Source organism: Aythya ferina (assembly GCF_964211825.1).
Source record: "Aythya ferina genome assembly, chromosome: 17".
Taxonomy (NCBI): domain Eukaryota; kingdom Metazoa; phylum Chordata; class Aves; order Anseriformes; family Anatidae; genus Aythya; species Aythya ferina.
This window is the reverse complement of record NC_140316.1, coordinates 11,894,269-11,911,904: the sequence shown is the minus strand read 5'-3', so window position 1 is coordinate 11,911,904 and position 17,636 is coordinate 11,894,269. Positions and strand designations below refer to the sequence as shown.

General features: G+C 63.7%; 3 protein-coding genes across 5 annotated transcripts; 1 reads left to right on the top strand and 2 right to left on the bottom strand.

Annotated features, from left to right (window-relative positions):
• Positions 1–211: 211 nt before the first annotated feature.
• On the bottom strand, positions 212–2,179 carry SELENOM (selenoprotein M). The gene is made up of 5 exons (XM_084539351.1): positions 2,016–2,179; positions 1,889–1,924; positions 1,771–1,805; positions 1,058–1,136; positions 212–971 (listed from the first exon to the last, which is right to left on the bottom strand). Exons 1-5 carry the CDS (start codon positions 2,097–2,099, stop codon positions 759–761), a joined length of 447 nt encoding a protein of 148 aa, XP_084395477.1. The 5' UTR covers positions 2,100–2,179; the 3' UTR covers positions 212–758.
• Positions 2,180–3,741: 1,562 nt separating this feature from the next.
• INPP5J (inositol polyphosphate-5-phosphatase J) lies at positions 3,742–12,012 on the top strand. Of its 2 annotated transcripts, none has more exons than XM_084539339.1 (12): positions 3,742–4,659; positions 5,660–5,770; positions 7,185–7,293; positions 7,984–8,100; positions 8,169–8,344; positions 8,534–8,645; positions 9,061–9,170; positions 9,449–9,638; positions 9,888–10,025; positions 10,384–10,476; positions 10,692–10,796; positions 10,870–12,012. In XM_084539339.1, the coding sequence occupies exons 1-12, from the start codon at positions 3,842–3,844 to the stop codon at positions 11,539–11,541; spliced, it is 2,751 nt and encodes a 916-aa protein (XP_084395465.1). In that variant the 5' UTR covers positions 3,742–3,841; the 3' UTR covers positions 11,542–12,012. The 2 variants fall into 2 exon arrangements, with proteins under 2 accessions (XP_084395465.1, XP_084395466.1); XM_084539340.1 differs by having other exon boundaries at positions 3,743–4,659; positions 10,906–12,012.
• On the bottom strand, positions 11,568–15,109 carry PLA2G3 (phospholipase A2 group III; the record flags this gene model as incomplete). Of its 2 annotated transcripts, none has more annotated exons than XM_084539341.1 (7): positions 11,568–12,839; positions 13,082–13,216; positions 13,422–13,551; positions 13,649–14,115; positions 14,223–14,357; positions 14,441–14,573; positions 14,665–15,109. In XM_084539341.1, 7 exons carry the CDS (start codon positions 15,107–15,109, stop codon positions 12,626–12,628), a joined length of 1,659 nt encoding a protein of 552 aa, XP_084395467.1. In that variant the 3' UTR covers positions 11,568–12,625. The 2 variants fall into 2 exon arrangements, with proteins under 2 accessions (XP_084395467.1, XP_084395468.1); XM_084539342.1 differs by having other exon boundaries at positions 11,568–12,836.
• Between the last annotated feature and the right edge of the window lie 2,527 nt (positions 15,110–17,636).

The window sequence follows — 17,636 nt, the reverse complement described above, 5'->3', positions numbered from 1 at the left end:
AGCTCCTGCTGCACAGGGACAATACAGAGCTGAGAGGAACCGTTCGTGTCCCACCCCAGTTGAGGTCTCACCAACCAGAGGTGACCGTGCACCCAGGGTGACCTTGTGGCCCCCCTCCACCTCTGCCAGTTGCTCTGAGGCACCCAGCTCCTCCAGGCATTGACGCACGCCCCACTGTGCCCACCCTGGAAAGATGACAAGGTGCAGCAGATTGTAAGCAAAAGTTTTACTGTGTGCTCAATATGAGGCAACCCTGCTGGTGGTGTGAAGCCGAACCCTCCTAGGGGGCAGCTTTCCCACCTCCAGGACTCAGCACATCGACTCTCAGCACCTGGGGCTTTCTGCTGAGGGTTTCATCCTGTCCTGTGCAGGTAGGATATCGCTGCCCAGCACCAGGAGGTGACTAAACCTCGGGGCATAGTAAAGGAACAATGAGATTACTGCTCCTTCAGGTTGGCCGTGTCAGAATGGCTGGGGTGGGGGAAGGCAATAACAGGCAGCTATGGCTCACTTGGATGTCCTCGGTGCACTGGCAGCCCCTGCTCAAGTCTAGAACTGCTCAGAGCATCCCCGGGGAAGAGGCTATGAACACTGAGCAACAGTGGGGGGAGCTGGAAGGATCTCCCTGCATCGTGGTCAAACCCTTGTCACCCCATGGACCTGTTCCCAGCTGCACAGGCAGAGGCAGCTGCTCTAACACCCTCATCCTCACCCACTGAGGCTGCAGGACCTTCTGCCACTTCTCTTTGCACCGCTCACTAGAGGTCTGGGTGTTCTTTGTCGTCGCGTTCAGGTGGGGTCTCGCTGTCAGCTGCAGGAGCTTTGGGGGGCTGCAGGGTGGGCAGAGGCTTAGCAGGGGCAAACCGAAACTCCTCAGGAACAGGGGCATCGGGTGTCTCCTTGCGGTAGAAGCCCAGCTTCTGCACCAGCTGGTTGATCTCCTCCCGGGTCATGTCACTCAGGGGGATTCTCTGCACAGAGACAGGGATTGCAGCCTCTTCACACCCAGCCCAGGTGCCCTGCACCGGGACACAGGGGCTCTGGTGGCTGCACTCACCTCCAGCTCCTCGTATCTGTGGTTGAGGAGTACAAGCTCGGGGTCGGCGCCAGGCAGGTGCTTCATCTCCAGGTTATGGCTTGCAAGCGTGTTAAGGAGCGGGCAGCACCAAGCAGGACTACGCAGCCCCCCTGTCCTGTCCCATCGCCCCATCCCATGCTCTGTCCTGTTCCCATCCCATCCCATGTCCTGTTCTGCCCTGTATCCTCTCCTGCTGCAGCCCCACATCCCGTCCTGTCCCAGCCCATTCCATCCCCTGCCCTGCCACATTTTGTCCACACCCCGTCCACATCCTGTCCCGTCCCATCCCATCCCCTCCCGTCCTGTGCGGCCGTCTCCCCATTCCATCCCATCCCGTCTCCATCTTGTCCCTGTCCCATCCCCATCCCATCCCATCCCATCCCATCCCATCCCATCCCATCCCCTTCCTGTCCCTGTCCTGTCCCCATTCCATCCCCATCCTATCCCCATCCTTACCCATCCCCAGGCGGTCCCCACCCCATCCCCATCCTGTCCCATCCCCATCCCATCCCATTCCCATTCCCATCCCCATCCCAGTCCCCATCCCGTCCCCGTCCCCATCCTGTTCCTGTTCCCGTTCCCATTCCCGTCCCCATCCCCACCCCATTCCCATCCCCACCCCATTCCGCCCCCCCCAGCCCCAACACAGCCCCCCCCGTGCCTCGCAGCCCCCAACAGCCCCCACCGGGTACTAGAGGGGGATGTCCTGGGTGACGAAGGCTTTCACCTGGGGGCAGAACGGACCCGGGGTCAGAGCGGGACCGCGCCCGCCGCGGGGCCGCGCCTCCCCCCCACCCCGACACCACCTACCTCCCGCAGCCGGTTCAGCCGTCACCCGCCGCACGTCTGCGGGGAGAAAGAGCACAGCACAGCCCGTCACCGTCACCATCCCCGGCACCATCACCACCATCACCGGCACCGACCCCGCGGCACCCACCTCCACCTTGCCCCGGGCCAAGTCCCGCAGCTCGGCCCCCGCCGCCACCGCCAGCAGCGCCAGCAGCGCCACCGCCCGCCGCATCGCCACGTCGCGGACCGCGCGCGCGCGCCCCCGCCGCGCGTGCGCAGAGCGGCGGCGGCGAGGGCGCGGGGGCGCGCCTCGAGCGCCGCGCCCCGCGCGCCCCCGGTCCGCGGCTCGCAGCGCTCGGGGCGCGCGCGCCCGCGCGCAACAGGCGCGCGCTGCACGCGTCCTCGCGCGCGCCTCGGATGCGCGTGAACAAGCACGTGTGTGCACGCGCAGCTGATGCACAACAGTTGTGAGCACGCCCACGAACACCCCGTGGATGCGCTCTGCGCGCACACGTGCACTGCGCACAGACTGCACGCACTGCGGGGAGGGGAACAAGGCAGAGCTGTGGTCATGGGATGGAGCCCAGTGGGAGTCCTGCACCCAGCGGAGTCCCCCAGGGGTGGGTACTGGGACCAGTGCTGTTTAATGTACTCTTCAGTGACTCGGGTGAGGACATGGAGTGAGCCGCCAGCAAGCTTGCTGCTGACACAAAGCTGGGAGGAGTCGAGCTGCCGTCCAGCAGGAACTCAACAGGCTGGAGAGCTGGGCGGGGAGAAATTACTGAAATATAACGAGGGCAAGTGCAGAGTCCTGCATCTGGGCAAGAACAACCCCAGACACCAGCGTGAGTTGGGGACGGCCCTGCTGGGGAGCAGCGAAAGGGAGAGGGAGCTGGGGGTCCTGGTGGACAGCGGGATGGCCATGAGCCAGCACCATGCCGTTGTGAGCAAGAAGGCTGATGGCACCCTGGGGTGTAGCAGAAGGGCTGTGGTTAGCAGGTCGAGAGAGGTTCTCCTCCTCCTCTGCACTGCCCTGGTGACAACATCTGGAGTATTGCATCCAGCTGTGGGCCCCTCGGTTCAAGGACAGGAACTGCATGAGAGAGTCCAGTGCAGAGACACGAGGGTGATTAAGGGAGTGGAACATCTCCCTTACGAGGAGAGGCTGAGGGAGCTTGGAGAAGAGGAGGCTGAGGGGAGACCTTATCAACGTTTATAAATGTGTAAAGGGTGAGTGTCAGGAGGACAGAGCCAGGTTCTTCTCGGTGACAAGCAATGATAAGACGAGGGGCAATGGGTGCAAGCTGGAACATAGGAGGTTCTGCTTAAATATGAGATGATACTTTTTTATGGTGAGGGTGACAGAACACAGGAACAGGCTGCACAGGGGGGTTGTGGAGCCTCCTTCTCTGGAGACTTTCAAAACCCACCTGGACGTGTTCCTGTGTGACCTGACCTTGGTGTTCCAGCTCCAGGAGGAGGATTGGACTAGATGATGTCTCAAGGTCCCTTCCAATCCCTTACGTTCTGTGATGCTGCGCTTCTGCGTGACCCTGCACACACACTGATAACGCGCACACAAACACCGCGCACACAGCAGACGCAGGGCAGGCTGTGCACACACACACACACACACACACACACACAACGCGCGTGTGTGCAGCCGTGCGCGCGCCCCCCCCGCACCTCCCGCACGGCGCCGCGTGCACGCGCAGCCGCACGTAGCGCACCCGGCCGCACGCGCTGCGCGCACCGGGGGGGGCGCCGCTCCCGGTCCCGGGGGAATTGGGGAGGGGAGGGGGGTGGGGGGGGCACCGGGACGCGGGGCGGGGGCGGCGCTGACATCGCGGGGAGCGCCGCCAGGTGAGAGCAGCGGCGGCGGCGGCGGCCGGGGGGGTGGCGGGGAGGGGGCGCGGAGCCCGGCGGCGGCCGGTGCCGGTGCCGGTGCCGGAGGGCGCCGTGGCTCTGCCGCAGATGGAGCCGGCCCGGCGGGGCAGCGCGGAGCTGGGCTCGGCCGCCCTGGGTCCGCGGCCCGTCTCCCCGCGGAGCCCCGCGCCCTCCGCCGCCGCCGCCGCTTCCCCCGCGCTGCTCGTCCCCGACAGCACGGCCCCGCCGGCTTCGGGCCCTGGCGGCCGCGGCTCCGGTGCGCGGAGATGCTCCCGGCCCGACGCCGCCTTGGAGGCTCTCTCCTGCGGGTCGCCGCGCTCGCAGCCCGAGGGGGCTCAGCACGGCTGCGGGCGGCCCGAGGAGAGGGTCCCCGGCCGGGCCGCCCAGCCCCTATCGCTGGACGTCGGTAGGGCCCCGGCGGATGGGGCCGGGGTCCCGCAGATGTTCCCGTTGCCGACCTTGCTGTCCCCGGTGGAGCGCCGGCCGCTGTCCCCAGGCTCGGGCATCCCCTTGGCCCGTGTCCCTGCGTTGTCGCCGGTGAAGCCGAGCCAGTCGCCGAGCTGGTCGTCCTTCCCAGAACTCAGCCCCGTGGACCGAGTTGCCCCCGGGAAGGCGCTGTCTGCGGAGCGGAGAGAGGCGCTGCCCAAAGCGGAGTCCAGCGACCACATCTCGGCCTGGGCGGGCTCGTCCCCCAGAGCCCTCGGTCTGCCCAAGGCCGTCTCCAGCGAGTTCATCGCCGCAGGACACGTCGGCCTGTCCAAGCCCGGGACCCTCGCCAAGGCAGAACCGGATGAGTTCACCCTGTTCGGGAGGTCTGGGCCATCTCTTGGCCTGCCGAGTGCCAGCAACTCCTCCGATGCTCTCCTGGACTGTGTGGGAAGGGCGACAGCGGACGGCTCGTTCCGGTGAGCGCCTGGTGCTGTGCTGCTGCCCGCGGTGTGTGGGGGAGAGGGGGAGCCCCATGTCTCGGGGCAGGGATGTCCCCATTGTAAAGTGGCAACCGAGGCCTCTCTGTGGGTTGGAGTCGCCTCAGTCTTCCTGCTGTGGATGGCGTTCAGCTGGAAAAGGTTTTGGTTGAGGGTCTGTGGGCACGTAGGGTCCTGTGTGCATGCTGAAGGTGGGAGACATACCCAGTGCCTGCTGCTTGTGCAGGCAGCAGCTTGGGGGAAGGAGGTGGGGTGGCGTTCCTAGGTGGAATTAGAGGAACAGGCTCTGGAGCAGGTGCTGCTTGCCCCCCCGCCGCGATCCCTGAGCTCTCAAAATGGTGCAGCGCTTCCCTGCCTTGCTGTTGAAATGTGCCTCTTGTGACTGAGGCTTGTCCTAGTGCTGCTGAGAGAGCCTGCGGGCTGCTGCTGTGTGCTGCGTAATGGTGTTAATGTGCTGTGACTGATGGTGGCTTTGCACTCGTGAAGGACACAGCTGCTGGGCTTGCAGCACTCCTGTCGCAAGCGGTGCCCGGGCTGTTCAGGCTGGCTGTGCTCTGGGGCAGGACCCGCTGGGTGGAGATCCAGGCCCCTTTCCCTGGGAACCCAAGAGGAAAGTGGTGCACGGGAAGAGGAGGGGAAGCAGTTTCCTGGGGGTATCCTGTCTTGCAGGCTCCCTGCTGTGCCAGCCTGGCTGTGGCAGTCAGCACTGAGATGAAAATGAGGGCTGTTTGTGCTGGCTGATGGAATTACACCGGGGCTTGGGTTACAGCGGGGCTGCCACACTGGGCAGACCCCAGAGAAATTTGGAGGCTGTAATTTGTCTGCCACAAACGGGGTAGGTGGATGTGCCCCGGCTGAGCCTCTGCTGCAACTGCTTCTGCTCCAGGCAGGTTCCTTGGGGGGAGCCAGGGGCTGAACGGTGTGGGAAATGGGCTTTTGAGCCCAAATGTTAAGCCTGTTCTTTCTTGTTCCTCCCAAGCATCACTGTGGTCACCTGGAACGTGGGCACAGCCATGCCCCCGAACGATGTGACATCACTGCTGCATCTCAACACGGGCGAGACAAACGATGTAGACATGATCGCCATCGGGTGAGTGAGCCAAGTGCAGGGCCCCCGCCCCCAGCCTGGGTCCTGTTTGGGGAATTCCCCATACCCCGGGGGGCTCAGGATGGAAGAGCTGCAGCTCCAGCCTGCCCTGGAGCTTAGGGAGCAGGGAGGGACGGACATCGCAAGTGTGTGGTGTCATGAAGGGTGAAGGAAGATTGGCTTCTAATAAAATGGGAGTACTAAGAAGAGCTGAAACCCTCAAGTCCTGGATAGCCTTGAACCCTTGAGCAGTCCATAGCCAGCTAGGCCGTGCAGAGCCTGGCCTTGGGAGGTGCCGTTCTTGCTGCCAAACCCTGGCAGTCCCTTGGTCAGGTTTGTAGAGGCATTTAACTTGCCTGCCGGAGTCTACTGGGAGCATTTTCCTCGTTTCGGCTTTTGTCCGTGGGTATGCAGGCCTCGAGGGCACAGATCTGCTGTTTTCTCACAGCTGGATTGGCTCTGTGCCTCTGGCAACGCTTAACTGCTGGCAAGGCAGCTCCACGGCAGTGTGGTGAGGCTTTATTGGCGTGGCCAGCAATGCGAGCTCTGCCATAGTCAAAGGGAAAACCAGACCCTTGGGGATCGCTGTGGAGCACGCAGATCCTTGCCAAGGCCGGGGATGTGCTGCTTTTTTTTTTTCCAGCCTCTGCCTTGGCAAGCTCCCTGTGCGTGTGAGGTGGAAATGCTCTGCCTCCAGCAGCTTCACAGGTGTTCCTGCCTGCGTGGATGTGGGCAGGGGAAGCACGTGTGGTGCGAGGGGCTTGCTGGAAATGTCTTGGCCAGGGCAGGGTGCGCTGTACCGGGGAGCCCCTTTGCCTCTAGGGTGTCTGTGCCTGGCTGCCCCCCTTCCTCCAACCCGTGTCTTCATGCCTGGGGCACTTGATATTTTTGGGCAAGGCGTTTCCCAGTCCTGCTGCTCTCTGGGGACGCTCTCTTTCCTTCTGCTCGCTAATTGCTGAGTGGGTAGGAGCGCTGTTAACCTTCTGTTGCTGCTGCTCTGAGCTGGGAGGCTAGGCTGTGTCTGAATGCTCTGTGCTGAAGGAATGGTGTGACGGGGCTTCTCTGTAGACATCGGTGCAGCTGGCGGGCCCCGCAAGCTCTTCTTGCACCTAAAGATAGGCTTTAGACTGCTGCCTAGCCGTGTGAAGTTAAACTGCTCCTGATTAAAGGGTTAAGGGCCCTATGCCACTTGTGTACCACACAGCCCAGCGTTGCTGGAGCAGGGGTATAGCCAGGTTGTGCTCTAAATCACTCCCCTGAAGTGTCCTTCCGACCCTGACCCCACTCCCCAGCGCTGTCCTTAGGCACCTCTCCCAAGAAGCATTCCCTAGATGGGATGCAGGCACCTTCCTGGTGCGGCTGAGCGACCTACCTGGGGTTGGGCAGGCTCTGCAGAGGTCCCCATCTTTCTTCCCAGGCTGCAGGAGGTGAACTGCAAGATAAACAAGCGCCTGAAGGATGCCCTGTTCACAGATCAGTGGAGCGAGCTGTTCATGGATGTCCTGAGCCCCTTCCACTTTGTGCTGGTAAGGCAAACCCCCAAGGGGCTGGGTTCTCTTCCCCTGGGGGAGGCAGGTTGAGCCATGCACAGGGAGAGCCATGCACAGAGAGGATTTGCAGTGGGAGAACTGGCCAGAGGGGTGCACTGCAGCCCTCTGAGCAGCGCGTGGAAGGTGAGGGTGAGCGGGGCACCCCACCAGCATGCTGCCCAGCTTTTGCCACCACCTCCTTGCTTTCTGGCTGCCTTTGACTTCCCCTGTGGCATGCTGGGGACACACCTTGCTGCCTGCTGCGTTGCACTGGGGCGAGGAGGTGAATGGGAACAATTCTGGCAGCAGCCTCCGAATCCTAGGGCAGGCTCATTCCTTTCTGATTCCTGCTCAGGCTCATCCTGAGGTAGAATTTTCCCGTGGTTTCACTCTTGATATAGGACCTGACCACTGCTTTCAACTTCTTAGGTTTCATTAGCTGTAAAACACTCCTATATTTTTCAGGAGCAGATCCCAGGGCACTAGCACTGAGTACATAAGACCTAGCATCGCTGGGCTTCTCAGTCAGTATTTAGGAGGGTGTGTGTGGATCTCTGAACCAAAATGTGCTGTTGAGCCCCTGGAAAGGAGGCACGTATATATCGTGGCTGCCCCTGGTCTGCAGGTAGAGGAGGCTGTGCCTGCCTCCGGGCTGCAGCCACCATCCTGCTGCAATTCCTGTTCCAGGTCAGCACAGTGCGGATGCAAGGCGTGATCCTACTCGTGTTTGCCAAGTACTACCACCTCCCCTTCCTGCAGGACATCCAGACGGACTGCACCCGCACGGGGCTGGGCGGCTACTGGGTGAGTGCGGCGGTGAGGGTGGTGGCGGTGGTGCCTTGCTGAGGGCTCACGGCAGCTTTTTGGTGCAGGGCAACAAGGGTGGGGTGAGCGTCCGTCTCTCCATCTTCGGCCACATGGTCTGCTTCCTCAACTGCCACCTGCCAGCGCACCTGGAGAAGGCGGAGCAGCGCAAGGAGGACTTCGCCACCATCCTGCACATGCAGCAGTTTGAGGGACGTGCAGCCAGCGGCATCTTGGACCATGAGTGCGTACCCCGCTGCTTTTCTTGGAGCCCGAGCCAAGGCGGTATTGTGCTAGCTGGGCGTGGAGATTGGGTCTTGCATGCGGAGAGCTGGAAAATTGTCCTTTGGTGCAGTGAGAGCCAGCGCAGTGGCTTTGCTGTCTGCTTCTGGTGGCCCTGGCCCTGGTAGCCCACTGCCCTCCCACCCCACAGCCTCGTCTTCTGGTTTGGGGACCTCAACTTTCGCATAGAGAGCCTCGATATCCGCTTCGTCAAGTACGCCATCGACAGCAACATGCTGAACCAGCTCTGGGAGAAGGACCAGGTGAGAGGGCCGGGTGTGCTGCTGGGCTCCTTGGCACTCACCAGAGCTGCCCGTGTGGCTGTGGGACTGCACATCCTCCTGCAGACACAGGGCACAAAGGGCCCTGTTTCTCCTTGCTGCGTGGGGACTGGTGGGCATCGTAGTCTCAGGATATTTTTCACTGGAGCTGCACACACATCAGTGTTTTCTTTACTGGAGCTTTGGGAAGAAATGGGGGTGTTGAGCCTGCAGACTTGCTGCACGGCACGGATGAACCCTGCGTGATGCTCAGCAGGGTGTTTGGAGGTGGCTGCGTGCTGTTATCCCATAGGGTGTGGGGGTTATCGGGTTATAGGGTCTGGGCTGGGTTATCGGAGCCGTGTGTAGGTCTGGCTGGGGGTCCTGGTGTGCTCCCCGCCTGTTCTCTTCCCCTCAGCTGAACATTGCCAAAAGCACTTGGCCTGTCCTGACCGGCTTCCAGGAGGGACCCCTCAACTTCCCACCCACCTTCAAGTTCGATGTGGGCACCAATAAATATGACAGCAGGTAGGACAGCGGGGCTGGGAGCAGGAGGCATGGCTGAGGGGTGAGGGGTAGGGAAAGCCATGCCGGGGCAGGCGTGGGCTGGGCTGGGGACGTCAGGCTGGGGACACAGCTCTTGTGCTGGTGCCAGTGCAGGTCTGTCCCTGCAGCTGCACAGAGCTGTGCGCCACGATGAGCTGCGTCCCCTGCCCCCACGTGCTGTAGTGCCAGGGGGAGGCAGTTTGGGGTGGAGCCCGCTGCCCCCCTGCCAGGCAAGAGATGCCCCCCTCTGTGCCCTGCAGTGCCAAGAAGCGAAAACCAGCCTGGACTGACCGCATCCTCTGGAAGATCAAATCTCCCAGCGTCGGGCTCGGTGCAGGTGGATACCAGCCCAGCCGGGGCATCCTGTCGGTGAGCCAGCTCTGCTACTGCAGCCACATGGAATACACGGTCAGCGACCACAAGCCGGTAGCTGCTATCTTTGCAGTGCAGGTGAGCGCCTGCCGGGGCCACTGGGCACGGGAGGCCCTGGATGCCCAATTCTTGTGTGCAGCACGGGGTGGGGTGTGGATTTCTCGCCTTATTTTTGCAAGGCAGCTTCAGTCTTGTGGCTGGGGATGGGGTGGTTGCTGCTCTTGGTGTGTGCTGGAGGGTCCGGTGCCAGACGGGTGCCCTGGGCAGCAGGGGCAGCTGTCTGGCATATGGCCACTCGCCCTTGCCCACCACATGCATGTTTGTCAGTTTGCTTCCAAGGCAGACAAGCCTCCGGTGGAGATTTACGTGGCTGATGAGTGGAATAGGCCTGAGCAAGCAGTTGTCAAGTACAAGGTGGCTGCTGGCTTCCACCGGAGCTCCTGGGACTGGATAGGCCTCTACCGGGTAGGGGCTTGTGGCTGGAGAGGGTGGGGGGCACTTCACAGCACCAGTGGGTCCCCATCAGCTTGGCCTTAGCCTGTCCTCTCTGCTCTCCTGCTCTGGGGGGGCTCTGTGGATACCAGCAGGCTTTGACCCTGCTGCAGGAGACGTGGATCCAGAGGTTTCATCCTCCTCCTCCTGCTCTGTGGGTTCCACATGGCCCAAAGCTGTTACTGGGGCCATGGCACTGGGCTGAGTGTGTGCATGTGCAAGGCAGCTGTCGGTGCCCTTGTGCAAGGAGAGCAAATGCCAGGCAAGGGCTGAGGGTGCTGAGTTGGGCAGATGTCCCCCAGCTCACCCCTGTTCTCCCGTGCACACGCAGGTTGGTTTTCGGCATCCTAAAGACTACGTGTCCTACGTCTGGGCCAGGAGCGATGATGGAGAGCGCTTCATCGAGAAGCAGCTGTGTGCACAGGTGAGCGTCTCCAGGAGCCAAGGCCAGCCCTGCAAGATGCTGGGTGTGTGTGCCCTACGGCAAGGCACCAGCCCCCACATCAGTGGCTTCCCCTATTGCACGGAAGGCCCTTTTGCCCCACAGTGTGGGCATCAGGGCTCTCAGCTGGGTCTGGAGGTGGTGGGGGACACCCCCGTGCCCAGCCCCGGTGCCCATCAGCTTTCCTTGGCCTGCAGGTGCTGTTCTCAGAGGAGGCGCTGCCCAAGGGGAAAGGCGAGTACATCCTCGGGTACTACAGCAACACCTCCAGCAGCATCGCAGGTGTGACGGAGCCCTTCCAGGTGAGCAGGGATGAGGGGTGAGGGTGGTGGTGGGGTGTGCGTGTGCTTGGCTGAACAGGGCGTGCTGCTGCAGCGTGCCACAGCCAGCAGCCCTGACGCAAGGCTGCAGATCTCCATGCCCAGGTCAGAGGAGGGCAGCAGCCCCACAGACAGCTCGGGCAGCAGCTCGGAAGAGGAGGATGACAGCACCCTCGTCCTGCTGGCCCCCAAATCCCGCAGCCCCAGCCCAGGCAAGATGAAACGGCACCGGAGCCGAAGCCCTAGCCTGGCCAAGTTCCAGGGCCTCATCCTGCGGCCATCAAGCCGGGACAGGGGCACCAGTCGCAGCCCCTCACCCCAGAGCCGTCGAGGCCTCCCTGGGGACATCCCCACCATCCACCTGCCCCAGGAGGAGCCAGGGCACCGCGGAGCCAAAGCCAAGGAAGTGGGGCAGGCGGCTGAAAGCCAGGAGGGCAGCTTGGGCTCCTTTTACCAGACTGTGCGGGAGCAGCGCGCCTCCCGCTGCATCTCTGCCGACAACGCCCTGGCCAGGGCCGACCCCAGGAACCTGGGCCTGCTGCCTGCACTGCGCCTAGAGATGATCGACCAGGCTTTGGGCAAACAGAGGGAGAACGCAGACCAGGGCCCTCCCTGCCGGAGGGTGAGCCCTACAAGCCCCCCAGGAGCCCCCTACGGCACCTCTGCGAAGGAGGGGAGCAGCCCCTGGGAGCGAGACAGCAGCCATAGATGTGCCACGGGCCACTAATGCAGCACCCCCTTTCCCCGTAGCGCGCTTGCTGTGTGCTTTCCTTTGCCACTTCCCTGCTGAGACGTCCCTCTCCCTTATTTATTGCGGTGACTGACCTCTGCCCTCCTGCTGCCTGCCTGCCCCTGCTCCCCGCAGCCTGGAGCCGCTGCCCTCCTGGGGCGGCGAGGGGGGCAGAGGGGAGGGGAAGGCTGGTCCAGGATGGGGTTGGCAGGGGAGTATTGGCCAAGGGAAGCCCCTGCGAGGTTCAAAGGTGCGAGTGTTGGGCTGTCAGGCAGGAGAGCAGGCCTGAGGAGGGGCAGGGACAAGCGCTGGAGGCAGTTCTGACTCCTGCAGCGAGGCCTAGCCCCAGGGCGCAGTGCTGCTGTGGGTACCCCAGAGAGCGGAGCGTGCTTCTTTCCTGCCACTACCACTGTGCCTCAGGCTTGGACGTAGCGTGAGCAACACAATAAAACCATCCTGCCTGCCCCAGATGCTCTGTGCTTACTGCAGCGTAGGAACAGCCCCAGAAAAGAGGGGACGCAGCAGGCACGGCCCTGGCCCAGCACCACACACCATGCAGAGACCACCCTTTATTTGTCTCGTGCCGCACACAGGGACTGACCCTCCCCAGGGCAGAGCTCTGTGCCTGGCTGTTGCCCTTCACCTCCAGAGCCCAGCCTGCCCTGCCCCAGCAGTCTGGGGAGGGCGCCAGGCTCACCCCAGATCCCTCAGGCCCCTCTCCCCCCCCCCAGCTCCTGCCTGAGGCTTATACGCCCAGAGCATTCTCCCTGCCCCTTGGCACAAAAGGGAAGGGCAATGGTGGCTTCCCCCTTACTCAAGGGCTCCCCTTCCTTTCCCGTCGCTTTGATGCTCACAGCTGGTGCCACAGCTCCTCAGGAGAGGGGTAGCTGAGCCTTCCTAGCCCCTCTGCTTGCCCTCCTTCCAGCTGTGCCCCCCCCGCCCCAATTCCACGTAGTCATGCCAGCAGCCATGCTTGGTGCCATCCTTTCTCTCAAGGACCAGACATTAAGCAGCTCCACTCAGTGCCCGCTGCACAGCACGTCTTCCTTCCCACGCGAGGCATGCCCACGCTGCTCAGGCGTCACGGGGGTGCTGCACGATGCTGTGCACACAGCTTCTGCTCCAAAGCCAGGTGCCGGCACTGCTTGTAGAGGGTGCTGCCGCTGCCCCGTGTCTTCCAGTCTTGATGCTTGACCTTCTTGGAGGTTATGCGAGGAGCACCCCAGTGCTTCAGGATGTTGCTGAGATGCCGTGCAGGTGCTACAAGCACAGCCCGGGTGGCTGAGGTACAGCTGCTGGAGGAGCAGGACAGGGAGTGACAAAGCAGCTCTGGAGGCTGTAGCACTTGACAGCCTCTGCCTTCCACCCCACTCCTGCCCCTGGCACAGAAAAATGGGACAAATGCTTATGACGACCGCCTCGCACCAAACAGCCAAGCCTGCATGATAGCACCCAGCCCCAGGGCATCCATCCCACCTTCCCAGCAGGTTAGGAATCCCCAAGCACACCACATTTTCCCTTGCCCCTCTGCACTTACTTGTGCTGTGGCTCCTTGCCCAGGCTGCAGTTGGCGAGTGGCTCCAACACAAAGCAAGCTGCAGCAACGTGGTCAGCCAAGACTGCTGCCTGCACCTCATGGAAACCCTTCGCCCTGCGCAGGGACCGCGCCAGTCTATGGGCACAGATAGGTGGCAGTCAGCAGCTGCTGGTTGGAGTGGGCATCGCGCTGGGTCCCACCTCTTTCAACCCCAAACCATCTGCTTGTGCCCCGTGATGGCAGATGGAAGCCCTGCCATCCTCCTGGGGCACGTCCCAGTCCCAGACAGTGCTCGCTCAAGGGGCCAGGGCTTGGCACACACATGAGCTAGGACACAGACCTGCGGGTGCAGTTGCAGTGGAAGAGCGTCCGGTTGTCTGCGTTATGCAGCTGGTACTTCATCTCATGGGGTGCAATCTGGTGCTCACACTTATCCAGCCGCTTGTAGCACCTGCACGTCTTCCCTGGGCCTGAGGAGAGCGAACACAGCCAGAGTGACCAAACCAAACCCGCTCAATCCCCAGGAAAGCCCCGCTCCTACACGCACTGCCCCAAGCCCCCACTCACTCTGCTGCCTGTGTCCATCCCCGGGAAGTGCAGGGACAGCCTCACAGGGCTCTGTAACCAGGCTGGATGCGATGCTGCTGTCTTCATGGCGAGCCTTAAGGGTGGGCTGCGGCGAGGCCCCAGGCCCTTGCTGTCCTCCAGCGAGCTCCTGTCCCGACGTGGCCACCACTGTCGGCAGGCCTGGCTCCAGCTCACCCCAAGGTGCTGCATGCCCAGCAGTGGGCTCAGCCTCATCCCTGGCAGACGCAGGGGACGAGGCACCCGTGTCCCGCAGCTGCTGGGCTGTCACAGGCCTACGCGCACGGCGGAGCCCAGGACCGCGTCCCAGCCCCTGCCGCGGGCGCTTCCGACGTGCTCCCGAGGGCTTCCTTCCCCGGTCGCTGTCGCTGCCGTCCGAGGGCAGCCCGTGGCCGTACTGCTTCTGCTGCACCATCCTGGCCAGGGGCACCACGCCGTAGCGTTCACACCTTAGAGAAAGGTGAGGGGGGGGACACCGGGCAGCGTCAGGCCCCCACCGGCACAGCCCCGGGGGTCGCGGAGAGAAGGGGGAGCGGGGACGCGCGGGGACACTCACCCGCCCCACCAGTGCCACTGCACGCACTCCTCGCTGTCCTCCAGCACGAAGCACGGCACCTCCAGCAGGTTGAAGAAGGTGACGCCGATGATGTTGGAGATGGTGTCGTTGAGGGCCAGCAGGCACCGCCGGAACCTGCGGGCGGGCAGGGGGTGAGCGGCGCGGCCCCGACAACCCCGACGGCGTCCCGGCACGACCCCGGAGAGGCCCCGGCGCACCTGGCGTCGCAGTCGCAGTGGGACACGGTGTGCAGGCGGTAGTTGCGGATGCCGTAGTTGAACTGCAGCGCCGTGATCTGCGCCTCGCACTGGTCGTGCTCGCGGCAGCACCGGTCGGGACCGCGGAAGACACCTGCGGGCGGCGGCACCGCTCAGCGCCCGGCGGCCACCGCCCGATCCCGATCCCGACCCCAACCCCGACGGGGCCGTCCCCGTTCCCGTACCCAGCTCGGTGGCGTTCCCGGCCGAGTCCCCGGCTCCGCACCACAGCGTGCCGGGCACCGTCCAACCTCTCCGGCGGCGGCGGCGGCGCTCGCCCGGCGGCTCGGGGTCGGTGCAGGCGGCTCGGCGCCTCCAGAGCGCGCCCAGCTCCCTGCGCAGCGCGGCCCCGGGGGCGCCGGGGGGGTGGCGAGCGCAGGCGGCGCGGAAAGCGCGCACCAGGCGGGGGTCGCGGCGCGCCCAGCAAGCGAGGAGGCGCCCGCGCCCGGCCCAGGAGCTCTCCACCAGCGCGGGGGGCCCCGGTCCGAGGCTGAGGAAGGCGACGTAGCGAGCGCCACCCGCACCCGTGCCCGGCGCCGCCGCCACCCGCTGCGCGCACACCGCGCCGCCGGGCCAGGCGCGCGCACTCGCCAGCACCGCCGCGCACGCCAGCGCCGTGCGCGCCCACATCCCGCGGGCCGAGCGCGCGCGCCCCGCGCCGCCCGCTTTAAAGCCCACGGGCGGCGGTGGGGAGGAGGTTGGCCCGCACCGCCCCGTCCCGCCCCGGGGGAGAGGCCGGGGGAGCCGCCGGTGCCGCCGCCGGTGCCCCTTCCCCTGCCCCTGTCCTTGCCCCTCGGGCCAGCCCAGGGCACTTGGCCCCGTCCCCATCCCCTCCCGTGTCTGTGCGCACCGACGGGGTGTCCCCCCCCTCCCCAGTCTGCTGTCCGTGTTATCGTTATCCCGGTCCCGGCAGCCTGTCCAGCCGTGTGGGTTGTTCCAGGCCTTGCAGCATCCTTGTGCTCGCCCCAGTGGTCCCCCCCCCCCGCCTGTCACGGGGAGCCCAGCCGGGATGCAGCCCCCCGGGTGCTGGCCGTGCTCTGCCCGGGTGATGGCCTTGGCCATGAGGACACCTCCCTGGCTGTGGCTCAGCCACTGCCTGCCGGCATCCTGAGGTCCTCCCCAGCGGAGCAGTGCTCCAGCCAGTGTGCTTCCCAGCCAGGGCAATGAGGCTGGTGAGGGGTCTGGAGAACAAGGCTTACGAGGAGAGGCTGAGGGAGCTGGGGGTGTTCAGCCTGGGGAAGAGGAGGCTCAGGGGAGACCTTATTGCTCCCTACAGGTACCTTAAGGGAGGCTGTAGTGAGGTGGGGGTTGGTCTGTTCTCCCACATGCCTGGTGACAGGATGAGGGGGAATGGGCTAAAGTTGTACCAGGGGAGGTTTAGGTTGGATATTAGGAAGAACTTCTTTACCGAAAGGGTTGTGAGGTATTGGAATGGGCTGCCCAGGGAAGTGGTGGAGTCACCATCCCTGGAGGTCTTCAAAAGACGTTTAGATGTAGAGCTTAGGGATATGGTTTAGTGGAGGACTGGTTAGTGGGAGGTCAGAGGTTGGATGGGGTGATCTGGGAGGTGTCTTCCAACCTAGACAATTCTGTGATTCTGTGAAAGGGCTTGGCAGCAGAGCCGTGGCTTATCGCATCAGGATTTCCCTAACAGCGTGCACAGAGGCCAATGCCACAGGCGAGTGCAGAGTCCGCTCTGCAGCTGTGACATGGCTGCCTCGCGCCGCCCTTGACATCGCCTGAGGTGTCGCAAAGGTCTCCCAGCTGCCATGTCACCTGGCAGAGTCACCTCCGTGGTCCTGTGGGGGTACCACAGCTCCCGGAGGAAAACACACTGTGTTTTTCTTAGGGAGAAACTGGCACAGAAAGGGGCTCTGGCAAAGACTCAGCCTCTCCCGGCATCATCCCCCAGCTGCCCACCTGGCCCTGCAGAGCCCTCCTGCTGCAGCTCGGCTGTGCCACGCCGTGCCTGACCCCCTGCACCCCATAAACCCACTCTGCCCCACACCCAGGCTGTGCTCACAGCCCCGTGGTGCCTGGCAGGAGAGCCCCACGCTGGCAGCATGCAGCAGCAGCCTTGGTCGTGGCATACGAGCCCGTCAGGGACTCTGCCGAGCCGTGCCTCAGTTTGGGTTTGTCTGGAAGATAACAGGGGATAAGAAGGACGCACAGCGCTCTGGCCTTCACCCCCTGTCCCCAGCCAGTGGGGCTGCGGGGTTGGCTCCATGTGGAGTAACCGAGCTGCCTGAGCAGGCGATCGAGGCCCCGCTGGTGCTGGGCTGAGGCTGGGGCTGGGGTGTGGGCTGAGCCCTGGCCACCCGCCTCATCTGGCAGCACCACCCGCACCCAGCTCTGCTGACGTGGCCCAAGGCTGCAGCCAAGGCTGGCACAGAGCCGAGACACCTGAGTGCTCGCCCTGCCTGTGCTGACAGCCCTGCTGTCAGTGGCCAGTCCTGGGATGGAGTGCAGGGACAGGGTGAGGGAGTGATTTGTCCCCCCCTGCTAGCATGCTGGGTTCTGTTTTGGGGCTCCCCGTTACAAGAAAGGCATTGCCACACTGGAGCCAGGCCAGTGGAGATCCCCAAGGTGGTTGTAATGGGATCAGAGTGTGAGGGCATGCTGGGGGAGTGGGACCTTATCTTCCCCACCCTCAGGTTGCAGTGGGGCTCAGTCCTTCTCCAAGGGCACCATGGGCATCAGGGAGATGCCTCCCGTGGGATGATGTCCTGGATACCCAGGCTGCACAGGTGGCTGGGTGCCCACAGCCACCAGACCTGGGGCCTCAGCTGTGTCCTGGAGCCAGTGCATCCCCTGGCTGCCCCTGCGTCCAGCCTTGCCCTTTGCCCTGGCGAGCCAGCAGAGCTGGCCTGAGAGCGTGCATGCTGTGCATGCTGTGTGCCATGCTCTGCCTGTCCCTGCAGGAGAGGGACAGTGGCTGTGGTCATGGTTCGTTCTCCTCACTCTGGGGCTGGGGCTGTTCTGCTCGGAGCAGATCTTTTGTGTCCCCTTCTTGTGCCCCCTGTGCTCTGGGACTTGCTCTCTTTGTTTCTTCTGTGCGTTTGCATGCTCAGCCACCTCCTCTCTCCTGCCCCGCCAGCTCCTCAGGGTGCCCTTGAAATCCCACTTGTGGAAGGGCAGGAATGAGCCCTTGGCACAG

What these genes read in the sequence shown, in the direction of transcription:
- INPP5J (XM_084539339.1), top strand. Translation starts at nt 3,842, where the DNA reads ATGGAGCCGGCCCGGCGGGGCAGCGCGGAGCTGGGCTCGGCCGCCCTG. An exon ending in CGGGGCTGGGCGGCTACTGG is followed by an intron (nt 8,101 to 8,168) that starts GTGAGTGCGGCG and finishes TTTTTGGTGCAG; the next exon opens with GGCAACAAGGGTGGGGTGAG. An exon ending in ACCAATAAATATGACAGCAG is followed by an intron (nt 9,171 to 9,448) that starts GTAGGACAGCGG and finishes TGTGCCCTGCAG; the next exon opens with TGCCAAGAAGCGAAAACCAG.